Source organism: Miscanthus floridulus, chromosome 10 (assembly GCF_019320115.1).
Source record: "Miscanthus floridulus cultivar M001 chromosome 10, ASM1932011v1, whole genome shotgun sequence".
NCBI classification, from domain to species: Eukaryota; Viridiplantae; Streptophyta; class Magnoliopsida; order Poales; family Poaceae; genus Miscanthus; species Miscanthus floridulus.
This window is the reverse complement of record NC_089589.1, coordinates 32,507,891-32,522,160: the sequence shown is the minus strand read 5'-3', so window position 1 is coordinate 32,522,160 and position 14,270 is coordinate 32,507,891. Positions and strand designations below refer to the sequence as shown.

General features: G+C 45.0%; 1 protein-coding gene and 1 long non-coding RNA gene across 15 annotated transcripts; one reads left to right on the top strand and one right to left on the bottom strand.

Moving 5' to 3' along the window:
• Positions 1 to 302: 302 nt before the first annotated feature.
• LOC136489968 (uncharacterized) lies at positions 303 to 3,349 on the top strand. The gene is made up of 2 exons (XR_010767452.1): positions 303 to 483; positions 2,048 to 3,349. It is a non-coding gene; the product is annotated as an uncharacterized lncRNA (long non-coding RNA).
• A 3,809-nt stretch (positions 3,350 to 7,158) lies between these two features.
• LOC136486461 (uncharacterized) lies at positions 7,159 to 13,049 on the bottom strand. Of its 14 annotated transcripts, none has more exons than XM_066483357.1 (9): positions 12,604 to 13,049; positions 9,690 to 9,851; positions 9,580 to 9,620; positions 9,416 to 9,491; positions 9,059 to 9,208; positions 8,901 to 8,939; positions 8,169 to 8,567; positions 7,969 to 8,057; positions 7,160 to 7,793 (listed from the first exon to the last, which is right to left on the bottom strand). In XM_066483357.1, exons 4-9 carry the CDS (start codon positions 9,482 to 9,484, stop codon positions 7,760 to 7,762), a joined length of 780 nt encoding a protein of 259 aa, XP_066339454.1. In that variant the 5' UTR covers positions 9,485 to 9,491; positions 9,580 to 9,620; positions 9,690 to 9,851; positions 12,604 to 13,049; the 3' UTR covers positions 7,160 to 7,759. The 14 variants fall into 14 exon arrangements, with proteins under 14 accessions (XP_066339455.1, XP_066339457.1, XP_066339454.1 ...); XM_066483355.1 differs by having other exon boundaries at positions 9,059 to 9,211; positions 9,416 to 9,484; XM_066483362.1 differs by having other exon boundaries at positions 7,161 to 7,793; positions 9,059 to 9,293.
• Between the last annotated feature and the right edge of the window lie 1,221 nt (positions 13,050 to 14,270).

Sequence of the window (14,270 nt, the reverse complement as noted above, 5' to 3'; positions counted from 1 at the left end):
ACTACCCCACGGCCACGAAGGCCCATCTCGGATATATGTTTTAAGTAGGTATAGCCTCCAACTACCCCACGGTCACGAAGGCCCATCTCGGATACATGTTTTAAGTAGTTATAAATATATCCTTTTTCTATTTTATTTTTTCTCCTTTTAAAAAAAATTACAATAAAATATTTTCCATCTTCTTTTTATTTATTCTAATCATTTTATGTGGTATTTTGTATACACTATACTAATATAAGTAGAGAATATATATAGTGCTTGTCTTTACGCCCGTTGGGCCAGGCCAGCCCACCTGTCCGACTTCTATACCCAGCCCAGAGAGCCCACGTCTGCCCCGTTGACTTCTTGGTAGATGGCATTCCTAGCACCGGGAGCAAAATCGGGGCGGAGGGGATGGAAGTGACGAAGGCGGAAGGCGGCGCCGGCGTGCCAGAAGAACGCAGGGAGAACGGAGGACGATTCGATTGGTCCGGATTCTTCAAGGTAAGCACGTACTCCTGCTTGTTGCTGAACACAGGATGCCTTATGCCCTTTTATCTGTAGTTCGAGGAAGAAAGAAAATCGAAAAATCTGTCCAGAATTGCCTCGCCGTGTGCCGTCATCCGAAGATTCATGCTTTTCTTTTATTATCTGGCGGGAAGTTGTGTTGGGGATTCATTAGTTTTCGCGCATCTATAGGGGTTTCCAACTCAGCACTTGGGGACTGGGGTCGCCGTTGTGGCCGGGAGCGGCACGGCGGCGGAGGGGCATGCCTCGGTGAGGATGTGCATCGAGAAAGTTAACGGTGCCGGCTCTGGCTGCCCAAACCCAGTAGGCGTTGTCATGAATCGGTCACTGCACGGCTCTGTAAATGAGTGAGTGGGCAGATAATTCAGAGGATCCAAATAAACCACCACAGCCGCTACTCTTCACTGTTACCGCCTGCCGCGATGGCTGTAATAGGTGTGATACTCGGTGTTCCTGCTACCCATGCCGCCATGCCTGTTGCTGTTGTAATCAGCTCCCTCCAGTTTTGTCCTTCCACCAGAACCACCAGCTGCAATGACACTTCATTCGAGCTCTGCATGCTTGGTGCTAACTTTGGTAGGATTCCTCCGATTGCTGGTTTGATTAACTTGGGCTTCGTTGAGTTCAGTAATGTGCAGCGGAGTGAAGAATGAAGTCAGTGAACTGTACCTGCTGCAGCCAGTTTGGAGCTTGTATGTCACTCAAGAAAAATTGGTTGATTGATATGGTTCTAGAAGAGCCCGAAAATGCTTACAAAGTTCTCAAAATTATGGGAAGTTCAGCCATATAAAATAGTTTCGAAGCTGCTGTGATAAAAATCTTTACATCTTCTGTGCTAGTGTTAAAACTCCTGTGATAGCCAAATTTCAAGAACTTGCATTACACAGGATAACGTTAGGATAGTTTGCCGCACAATATTCCTAACTTCTAGCAAAAATGGCATCTAGTGTCTTCTCTGCTTTACTGCTTTGTTCACATTTCAGTTAATAAGTCCAGAGGTATGTGGTGGTAAATCAATTACTTAAGGACATTTGTTAGGGGAGAACAGGTAGCAGGGTTAGGGGCAGACTGAGTTTTCTTACTCATGGGATTGTGGAAGCCCAAGTATTTGTGCATGCATTTTTTTCGTTGTTTGATAGCTTGACTTGTATGACTATTTAATGAATTAGCTATGTATCATCTGGTCGAAGTTGCAAATACCGCCCAGTTTCAATCAGAGGCAGAACTTTATTCAGGCCAAAGTGCCCCCCCCCCCCCCCCCCCCCCCCCCCGCCCCCTCTCCTGCTGCTTGGTTCAAGCTCTCCCATTGGTTCCAATGCTTCTGTTTTTATAAGCTCCTCAACCATTATACTGATAATGCGTAGACTATCTATCCTTCCGAAAATTTCAGTGGGACTCTTTTTGTTACAGTAATATCACTATATGCTAGCAATAGAATTACTGATATGTAATATTCTCCTTTATGATAATTATGGCAAATGCAACTGTAGTGTTACAAAATTCATAACTAACATTTTTTATTTCTGTGGATGTTTTTCAGAATCCTTATGTATTGCTACAAATCGTCTTATACGTCTATCTGTTTTACACAAAATTACCTGGCCTTGATGAGGTGGGTCCACTGATGGTATGGCTCCTGCTTCTTTTGCCAATGTGCGTGTTGAATCTGCTGGGAACCCATAAGCTGAAGGAATTAGCTGATAAACATAAACGTGACAAGCAGACCTAGCAATTTTAGTTTAGTCTTGACACTCTAAGCTTGCTTTATGTGTAAGTGTGGTGTTGTAACACTCGCTATTATGCACGTATGATAAAATATTTAGTTTTTTTTCTTCTATTTAACTAGTAGTATATGCTGAAGGGCAGGCCTGGTGCAGTGGTGAGAGCTGTCTCACTGAGTCACCAGGTCGCGGGTTCGAAGCAGCCTCTCCGCAGATTTTGCGGGGGGAAGGCTTGTCTCGGTTTTTCCCTTCCTCAGACCCCACTCATGTGGGAGCCTCCGGCACTGGGTCTGCCCTTTTTTTAACTAGTAGTATATGCTGACATATGTCACTTGATGAGAATTTTGTGGTGCACTATTGTGGATATGTGTATTGTGGATATGTGCTAAGGGCCATGTTGAAAGAAATGTGTGATCAGCTAAGCCCTAGACTTGCGAAGAAGAAAAGCACAATGGAATAGCATGGAATACTGTTAGTGAATCTGTGAATATGTCTTTGCAAAAACCAAAACCAGGGTCTTGAGCCTTAGTCTTTGAAAAGCACAATGGAATAGCGTTGGGATACTGTTAGTATTCAGGAGAGATGCCACTCAGTGTGTTCGTGTCACCCTGACTGGATGAGACCTGTGTTTGGAGCAGATAGGCCTGACTCCTGAGATATGTGAGACTTAAATGCATCATAGCCCAACACTAGTTCCATAAATGAATTAATTTTAGCCTTCAGATGATGTTTAATCTCAAATTCTCAAGAATATATTGACAGAAGCCTGGGTCATCTGTTTCACAGGAAACCTGATTCTTTTAATTGGTTGCAAGCTAAGAAAAGAATCGGAAGATGTAATGAAAACATGCAGTCAAATTTGTGCAAATATCAATGCTGGCAATGTGGCTGAGGAAGCAGCAGACTATTCACCTGTGAAGCTTCTTTATTGTGCACCAATCAGTTTTTATGCTTTGCTGTGTTAATACTCAAAATCAGTATTGTATCTGTTGTAGTGATGTAGGTTCAAATTTGTTTGCTAACTAGGTCCCATGTTCGTTGGAACATGGGTGCCATTGCTCATTAAACATCAGATCCAAGTTGGCAACCATGTACGGCAATACAAAGTTCCATTTCATGCAGGGAGTTATTGATTTCAGTGTGATGCTTTGAAGTTTTCGGTGGAATTGAGAGTGCAGAACTAGTCGAAACGAATAGGGAATGGAGATAGGCTTTCTAATTCGTTATACTAATGTTTTTTATTCTTTGGTCAAAGGGCTGGCTTGGTACAGACCGAATAGGTTCAACGGTTAATTTACAGATTGCTGTCTTTTTTGTCTATACCAATCTGCAGCCAAGTGCTAGTGTAGACTTTTAGTGATTTCATTAAGGATGTGTGCTAGCTATCTACTGGAACTGGAGAAGTAGATTGGGAATTAGAGAATTGGGGGATTGGAATTTATATTCAGGTCTGTATGGCTGGGGTTTTGTCTTAACAGTTGCTAAGCTTCTCCCACTCCACTTAGGTTCGTGCTGAAGCACATTAGTGTTTGTGTAATCACTAACTTGAGAACAGCACCCGATGATATTCACTTTCTCTCTAGATTCTACCATTCAGCAGATATTACTTTACTGGCGCTTCCTTGCTAGTTGCTACACATCAGTGACTAGTCCTTGTAACTCAGGAAAACAAAAACAGCACCAATATTCAGACAGAGCTACTAATCCAGTTAAGCAATAGGGTTAATTGGATCTATGCCATTATAACTTCGCCGTTTTTAAGTACACCATTACTATTCAAGAAACTATGTCAGTGTCGGTACAATTGTTTCCTACTTTGAAATACGCCATTATGTACACCGAAAGGCATATTGGGCCCACTTTCAAGCATCCAAAATCTAACGTATTTTCGTATGGACACTTTTGCCCATGTTAGTCTCCCTCTGTCCCACTCTATGACGTATTGGGCCCACTTGTCATCCCTCTCCCAAACACTTTCTTCCTTGTTCCTGGCCGCCCCCTCCGCTCTGCCTCGCGAGCCACCTCGTCCCGGCCGACCAGCTGCCCGACCCCACCTCCACCGCATCCTGTTCGCAGGCACGCCCAGCGCGCCGCACCGCCGGCCGCATGCTGCCTGCCCCGGTCTGGCTAGCCGGAGCCCCGTCCCCTGGTCGAGCAACCTCGAGCCCAGCCCCTAGCCCCCATGGCCGGCAAGCGCGCGTGCGGGCCACTGCGCAGCCGCTGGGCGAGCGCGCGGGGCGGGCCACCGCGCCACTGCTACACTGTCACAATGTGAGCGCGTGGGCGGGCAGGTCACGGCGCTGCTGCGGGGCAAGCGCACGGGCGGGCCACCGTGCCGCTGCAACACTGCCGCGATGCAAGCACGTGGGCAGGCAGGCCACCGCACCGCTTCTACACTGTCGCTAGGCGCGCGCGTGGGCAGGCATGTCGTGCCCCGCTGCCAAGTGGCCGGAGCGAGCGGGTGGAGCCGGGGGCGTGCTGAAGTCGGCATGGCCGGCGCCAAGTCGGAGATGGAGAAGACGGAGGGGGCTACTGTGCCGCCGCCGCTTGAGATGGAGAACACAGAGAGGGAGGAAGACAGGGGGAAGACTGACCAGTGAGCCCCATGTGTCAGTGAGTGTGTGCGAGAAGTATAGGGGGCAATCTTTGTCCATACGGATATACGGTACCCCTCTATACGCCTGATAGTGGCCCAAGTCGTCTCCAACCGTATATAATGGCGTATCTCAACCATAGTTGCAATGGCAGTGGTATAGTTTTTTGAATAGTAATGGTGTGCTTTAAAAACGACACAGATCCAATTAACCCTAAGCAATACTCCATCCATCCTGGAATATAGTGCATTGTGACTTCTAAAATTTGTACTGAAATATAGTGCATTCTACAGGTGTCAATGCCTAGATTTGGCAAAGTTTATTAAAAATGAAACCATAATTTGCGGAGAAACATCTTAATTGGTATTAATCTATGGGTACATGTGTCATTAGAGGATTCCCTTAAGTTGTCTTATAAAATGTTTAGAATGCACTATATTACAGAGTATAAGGCACATAACCAGGGCAGACAATCTCAACTTGACTTTTTTTTTTCAAAAAAATTGTTCGCGACACATCAGCTTGGCAGATGTTTGGCTCACCAGAAGGTTCCTCTATTTGCCCAGGCGCAGGAGTACAGAGAACTATTTAGGTGATAAAATGTTAATTAATGAATGGAAAACAGTCTTCAACGATCTGTCTATTTATAGAAACTAGATATTGCTGCTACAAACATGGTTATAAACTAAATCGGATAAAAGCAGCAGTCTTTTATCTTTGTTCGCATCTCAGTTAAAACACACTCCCTCTGTTATAAAGTAGAAGTCGTTTTGGTTTTTCTAAATACATAAATATTGCTATGCATCTACCTACTATCTCTGGATAGTAACTATGTATCTACCATGTTAGATGCGTAACTATGTGTCTAGATACGCAACTATGTATCGGTACAAGTGACGGCCGGACACTAAGCATTCTGCATCAGAACTCAAAAGATCGAGCTGGGTTCAGTACATCAAACACTGACTGATCAGCTCAACGACACATATGCGAGCACTGATCAGCTCACCACAGTCCTGCACTCATGCTGACGCCTACGGGCAGCGAAGCATGTTTGCGACCACGCTGGGTACATTCGCAGCAGGGCTAAGAACAATACAATCATCAACACACCGGGAAAAAAATACGATACAGCATGAGGAATTGAGAAAACTGGTTGTGACTACAGAAGCACCATGCAGCGTGTGAAAACTCGGAATGTCTTAGTGTCCAGAACAATGGCCACATCACATTTTGATCATTCAAAAAGTTTCAGGCCTTACTGGGAGAATATCATCGCCTGTCTTTATGGATTATTGGAGCTTCACAATCATTTAGCCAAGTTGCAAACCGGTTTGAGAGGTCAGTTGAAGCAATTAGTAGAAAATTTGTCAGAGTTTTGGACAGTGGCAATCTTCTTGCTAAAGATCTTATCAAACAAGAGACCGAGAGTTCAATTAATTAAGTGCGCCCTAAACTTGAAAATTCCTTGTTTTACACCACATTTCAATAATTGCATAGGCATAATAGATGGCAGGGATGCAAGTGGGTACCAATGGTGTTTTTTTTGGGCCGGCTAACTAATTACGGTCAAATGCCATTCTAGTTCATTTTGTCCTCTCCCATCAAATTACATGAATACCATTCTAGTTCATTTTATCAAGTTTTTGGGACGACTCCATGACCCAAAATATTTTTGAACTTGCATCCTAATAGATGGTACACATGTACTTGTTAGCGTGCATTTTGTCAATGTTGATTCACGTGTTTGAACATATGGATATATATGCTACTTAAATTGTGTTGGCCATATGCGAAAAAATATCTTCCGACAACCTCTTTAATTGGAGCTTCAAATATAAACATCCTCTATTTCGAATTTTTCACTAGCCAAAGATGAAGTGAGGATGGTTCTCTAGAGTGTGCACGGGTTATAGAAAAGCTGTTGGAGAATACAAAGATATAGGAAACGGCTTTTACTCAAATAATTCTCCATAGAGAGTAAATTTTAGAAAGATCCTTGAAGATACTCTTAAGAAAGAGAGAGAGAGAGAGAGAGAGACATTGATTTTGATAAGTGCCATCAATATGAAAGGCATCGTTATCCCACGAAATGTTGGCAATAAAGTAGCTAGGATATGGAACTCCTGACATGAATGTGTCTCGTGATAGTATTGCTAATGCTTTGTTTGCTACGAGGGAGTAGTTTTGATGTATTATTTCTATGGGAAAATTTATGATTATCATACAATGTATCTTTGGCCAGTTTTCTTATGAAGAAATAAGGATAAAAGTAGGGAAATAATGCTCTAAAATGGATAAAAATAACTAGATTTACATCCGACAATGCAGGACATTACAGTATACAATCTGCAAGCTGCTTTTCATGGTCCAAAATGAAAGCAAACAGGGCTAATTATTTTGGTCAAATATTTCTGGACTGTACATTTTTCTTTTTTGTTTTTTTTTAATGTAAACTAGCAGGACCTGCCGTTTATTAAAAAAATAGGAGAAGTAACAAGGCCTAGACCAAAGGAAAATAAAACCAACACATTGCACTTCACGGAGAAGACGAAAAGGTATCAAACATTACAGGCCTATATGATTGGCAAGATCTCAGCAAATTCGCTCTTGCAGTGCACAGGGTGTGGGCCTCCTCCTTGACTACATTTTTCTTTGGCCGTAAAACAAGCACTTAGATAAAAACAAAGTCATATTGGCCCTGTTCGGTTTACCCTATATTCGGCTTGTTTGACTTTTTTTTTCAGCCGGAACAGTGTTTTTCTCTCCCAACAATTTAGCCGGAACAGTGTTTTTCAGCCAGTCAGCCAAGTTTCAGACCAGTTGAACTTAAGGACAAATATTTAAGTTGCTTCACTGGGAAGACAATATCTTTTATCTTGATTATATATAAGCCCCCAAATTTCCTTCAGCTACTTGATAGATCTTTAATAAGCCTCATCTCACTTCAATTGCGCACATGCCGGTTGGCCTGCAGTCAAATAACGCCATACTCAACAAATCAATGATAAAAAGGAGAACAAAGAAAACAACCAAGGATCCATCCAAATATGCTTCTGTAAGTTTGTGCCCTATCTTTCCTTATGAAAGCACAACCTCTGATATCATTTCAGATAACACAGATTATAATTAAAGAACTAGATTACCCATCTGAACCGCCTCTGGAGGCAGAGCCAGCAGTCTCAGGTATCCCAATTTCTCCAACACAACAGCCTGCCTTAATTTCTTCCAGAATCTGAAAGAGGGGAGAAAAAAACAGTATCAAAGCACAGTATGACATCTACCTTCAGTTCTTCACTCTTTTTTATCAAGTACTATACTATTGTTACCAACAAAACCACAATACCTTGGGCCACTTTCTGTAAAAGAACCAAACCCAACCGAGCACTATTGAGCAGAGGCCTATGATTCCGATGAGCCATAAAACCAAGTCGGAGGCATTTGCAAAAGCCCGCAGTAGGATACAAAATAGTGCATAAAGGAATGCCAGCACTAAAAGCATCAGCCATTTAAGGATTCCAGGCTCACAGCCGTCAATGGACCCCCTCTCTTTCAAGTATGAAGCATGGATTAACAGAATGAAATTGCTTAGTGATGCTGTGAAGATTCCTATGAATATGGCCATCCATATTCCATCGACGCTCCCTTGTGGCTTTTGGGCGAGCAAGTATGCATACGAGAGAAAGACACCACCACTTACTACAAATAGCTTTTCCACAATAGTGTAGTAAGAACCCAGTAAACCCTGTAGTAAGATAAACAAGATTTAACTAATTGGAGATAAAGTCAGCATAAATGAATTCCAAAAACATCTACATGAACATTACTGTTGCCAAGATATCTAAATAGCCTAGATATGAGTAACTGGTTGGACTCCTTTGAGTAGGCTTTTTTTGCTATTATGTTTCCTTTTTCTTTTTCTTTTGCTTTGCAAATAACTTTTTTTATTATTAATATATGGCGAGTAGGGGCTTGTCACATCTGTTCTTTGAAAAAACAAATGTATCTAAATAGATTTTGACGGATTGGTGTGTTCGAATGGTAGCCAGAGCGGTAAAAAGAGAATGGGTTAAATCACCTTCATTGTCTTCTCGTTTTCTGCAGTATTGGCTGCCAACTGTCAGGCATGAACAAGGTGAAATAACCATTAGAAAAGAAAATAGAAGGAGAAGGTACAGAAGGAAATCGATATAATAAATCTGTATCACCATATATATATGACACCTGGGTACTGACCTTGCAGTTCTCCATCTGAGGAATGATATTCTCTAACACATCAAGCATCGAAGCAAGTGTCTTCAGGTGAAGTACCCAGAATTTCTCAATTTCATTACTATCGTTTTCATGGGAATGGCTTCCCTCAGCTCTCATTAAATTGGTAGGCTCCTTCTATTCTCCAAAGAGGCAAGAAGCCACATTATCATTATGTTCATAGTGTCCTATACAGTTCATGGGCATGCACCTAAAACAACTATACAAGCAGGAAACATTATGTGGCCAGTAACGAAGTCCAGCAGGCTTTAATTTGACATGGAACTATAAAAATTTTATTTGTTAAGGTAAATAAATGTATACAAGAATGGGACAAATTACCTCATCATATTTTTCAGAAGCTGCATGCCCACCACAAGAAGCGTCCATATAGCTTGGTCTACCGCACATCTGCTCACTATTAAGCACATCAATGAGACATGATCATATGAAAACTGAGAAAATGGAGGGACTGAGTTTAGCAGCACAGAGGAAAATGAGTATACCTAAGGTGGACAAGTCAAGCAAAGATGGACAGCAAATCGTCCTGAAAAATAGCAGATGTTAGTAAAGTGCAGCTCACTGCCGCATCTGACAGCAATCATAATAGGAGTACCACATCAAGTGCTTGGAGAATATTTGGTTGTTCAAAAGACTTGATGTTACGCCTGAAGCTGCTCCTATTCATCAACTGGCAACAAGCGAAGAGGACACTGAACCAGAGCTGGATCCTGTAATTCCAAGTGGACGGCCCAAGCGAGTGCGCAGGCCCAATGCCCTGTAATAGGCCCAGAATGGGTTTAGTTCCTAGTACTTAAGCTAGCACAGGTGTGTGTAATCCTCAATCTTTGATCAGTTAATGGATGAAGTGGCAAACTTTCAGTGGTTTTCTACATTGGACCTCAGGGCTGGATTTCACCAACCCCCGAGAGGAACCTAAAACTGCTTTTCAGACTTACTTGGGCCACGTACTATGAGTTCACTGTTATGCCCTTTGGTCTCACTGGAGCTCCAGGAACCTTTCAAGGATCCATGAACTCTACATTGGCTCCTGGGTTAAGGAAGTTTGTGTCGGTCTTCTTTGACAATATCCTAGTGTACAGTAAATCTTGGGAAGATCATATACATCATCTAGCATTGGTTTTCCAGTGGCTTTCTAATGACCAATGGCAGCTCAAGTTCTCTAAATGTAAGTTCGGCCAGCAATCCATAAGTTATTTGGGCCATGTCATCAGTGCTACTGGACTAGCTACTGACCCAACCAAGATTCAGGCAATTCAAAATTGGCCTGTCCCTACTTGTGTCAAGGATGTTAGGGGCTTCTTGGGGCTTGCTGGGTATTACAGGAAATTTGTGAAGAATTTGGCCTCTTTGCTAAGCCACTCACTGATCTGCTGAAAAAGGATACACCCTTTCACTGGACCTCCTTGCATATGTCAGCCTTTCAGCAGTTACAGGCAGCTCTCAGTTCTACTCCATGTTTGGCTCTTCCTGACTTCTCCTTGCCATTCCATATAGAGACTGACGCTTGTGCTACCGGAATTGGTGTAGTGTTGCTTCAAAATGGACATCCATTGGCCTATATAAGTACGGCATTGGGTCCTTGGAGTCAAGGCCTTTCCACATATGAAAAGGAGTACCTTGCCATCTTGGTTGATGTCGATCAATGGCGACATTATTTGCTTCACAGTGAAATTTTCATTCACACCGATCAGCAGAGCTTGGTCCACTTCAATGAGCAGAGATTACATACCCATTGGCAGCAGAAGGTCTTCACCAAGCTTCTCGGCCTGCAGTACCACATTATCTATAAACGCAGTGTTGATAATAGTGCAGCCGATGCTCTCTCTCGCTATCTAGCACCTTCTCAGCTGATAGCGGTGTCTGCAATTGCTCCTGTGTGGCTGGCTGACGTCCAGGGTTCTTATCCTTCAGACCCTGAGGCCCAGACTCTATTGGCTGTTATGAACCTTAGTTCATTTGGGGTATAGAGATAACCATTGCCAGGAAGATGGCCGGGCAAAGTCGGTGTGGATGGAGACTAGAGTATTTGGGGGAATTGGATTGTTTGTTCTTCCTTCATTGCTTACCCTCTCCTTGGTACATCACCTCCCTTTAAATAGAGAGGACTCCTGGCCACCTAAGGAAGGCCCAATCAAATCATAACAAATCATATCCAATCCTATCTCTAATTGACCCAAATCTAATCCTATCTCTAACTGATCAAATCCCTCTAATTGATCTAATCTAATATCTTTCCTAATCCTTATTCCTTCCTTAGCAAGGACGCTATAGGCCATGCAACAGTACCACGGATTTTGTTCACGCCAGCCCAGGCTGGGCCATCCTGGGCCCAACACCCATGACACTTCTCCCCCCTTTTGGAGCAGCTCGCCCACGAACTGCCGAAGACCTACTTGATGCGACCTAGGGTTAAGCCTTTTACATCTCGGCTTACCTTTGTTATTTAAAACGAAAATATGAAATAAATTTGAACTGCAATTACGTCCTCCGGGATCCCACAGAAAGAGCTCAACCACTGACTGCATGTGAATGAGCGAGTATTACCCTGATTCGAAATGGGTATACCCTACCCATGCCCAAACTTAATTGGATAATATATTTTTATCCTTACCCTACCCAAATACTATGGGTGTGAATTTGGATACGATACGGGTGCCGAATACCCAGCGACAGGTACAAGCCCCAGGCTGGAGCGAATCCATGTCAATCTATCTGATCCGCCAGATTTGGATTAACTAGCAGCCCAACACCATAGTTCTTCATTGGGCGGCCCATTAACCGGCCCATGAATCGTTGTGGTTTTTCTTCCTTCTCTTTTCTAGCTTCGTGGTTCAACACTCGGCCTGCGCATGTTGTGCGTCGGCTGTCGCCACGTTGGCTACTGGTCTCATGCTCTCTCTCTCTCTCTCTCTTCCTCTTCCTCGACAAGTTCATGGCCCTGTTGTGAACACTAGGAAGGGACACGATCAAGCAAGCACGGTGTCTGGGTGGCATACACGCTGCTCACAAGGATGCTCACTTCCATGGGGGGCACAAGCACAGTGTCTGGGCGCCAGTGGCGGAGCTCGTCAATTCAAATGCCCAGGGCCACTACCAAAGCTCATATACCGCCCGCATCAGGTCAAAATACCACCAGCGCTGCGACTAATAATGATATTAAATAAAACTAGCTCATAAAAGCATAGTTTTAGATGGTATCAAAATTCCATACTTAAATCCACAGCATAATTAATGAAAACATGAAAGTGGTTAAAAAATATCTAAGAAATGATGGTTTGATTCGCCTTCTCATCCAAATTATATATCATTCAGTAAGATACTTTATAATTCTAATTTTTTTCGAGGCAGATTTGTCATGGATGTCCATCTTCGCATATCCTTTGTGTTAAAGGATGTTGTTCTAGCCTTTCAGGTGCTCCATGAGATGATACAAAAAATTATCTCAACTCTCAAGTAAATGAAAATAGTTGCAGACTAGCACACAGGAGCCGGTACAAACTACTTACCTCACAGGTCGGACATTTCCTCAAACACGTTATGGTCAAACTCAAACACCACATGGCCTCCTGCCTCCGTGCTTGCTGCCTGCCTCTGGCCGGCTCTGGCACTCTGCGTAGTGCGGACTGTGGCGCTCTAGGGTCTGGGGCTCTAGGCAGCTGGCGGCTGCCCCTACCCACATGGTCGCTCCGCTCAGCTACTGTAGGCGTGGAGCTGGCTAGCTACGCTTGCGCCCTGCTGCCAAACCCAGGTGGGCAGGTGGTCAAGCGGGCACAGAGAGGCGGTAGCGCATCCGCGCGTTGGCGTGGCATACTGGTGAGCATCAGGGACCAGCGAGGCAGAGGACGGCGCTCGGTGCCCGGAGCTCTCGCGGATAGGGTTAGCACCGTCACCTATCGGTGAGAAGCAGAAACGCGGAGTCGGGGTCGGGACGAGCGCCGCGCGTTCTTCACTCGACGACTCTGCCTCTCCTATCTCTTCACTGGGCCGGGAGTTTGACAAGATTTGGCCCAATATCCAGATCTATAGATCTCTGGGAAAATCAGGTCATTTTTGGAGACGAACCTCTTAAAATGGCCCGCCTCGGTTAATATGGCCGAGGCCCAAGAGACCTAGACCAGGCCCGATAGGCGCGACCAAGTATAAAACCACGACTTAGGGTTTCAATCCCTCACCTATCCCACACCGGCTCCCTCTCCTCTCCCTCCCGAGCGAGCGGTGCCCTCACTCCCTCTGCTTGCGCGTGCCTCCCTCCCTCCATGGCCACCTCCTCCCTGCGTCTCTCTCTCCCTCACTCTCTCTTGAGGAGGAGGCTGCTGCCGGCGTGTGCGATGTGGAGGTGGCAGGTCCTCTCTCCCTCCTCCCGAAACTCCCTCTCCTCCGGGAGAGGCGGGCCGGCGCGGCCAAGGCCGGATCTGGTGGCGGGGAGGCCTGATCCAGCGCCGGGGTGGCCGGATCCGGCAAGCGACGACGACGGCCGCGCTCTTCTCCGACGGGATCTAGGCCGGCCGCGCTCTTCCCCGACGATGGCATGGCGGATCCAGTTGGCTCCCCCGACGGTAGATCCTCCAGACAGCATCGCGGCGGATCCAGAAGGCATGGGGGTGGATCCAGAGGGCTCCCCCGGCTGCGGCGTGCAGGGGTTGCGACGCGAGGCCCAGATCCAGGCCCGAATAAGGTTGGGCTGTGGGGTTTTTTGTTTTTTTATTTGAGGGCATCCTAACCGCCTCAGTAAAGATTTGATTTACCGTGACCTTTAGTTCGAGGCGGTTGTGATGCCCGCCTCGGTAAATTCATTTTGCTCGCCTCAAAAAAGTTTTTTTAGTAATAGTGTTTGGATAATCGGTCATATATCAATCATTAGTAGTGGCCGCCCTGGGAAGAAGGAACAAGGCATAGAAGCCCCCGATCACAGTGAAACAACCCGTCATATATCAATCATCTGTAGTGGCGTATCGACCCTGCTCAAGACCACACACAAGCATACCCCTATACATACAAATATATATACGCACATGAAGTTTGGATAACCTGTCATATGTTAGATAATATGCTGCTTCCTTGTGTGAACACCAACAAGGGAAGGCGACACCGAAAAGGCTCCCTGCTGTGGTACTGTAGCCGTTGTAGAGGCAGACGCCGAACGGCTCACCTGCCGCACTATAGCCACATGCAG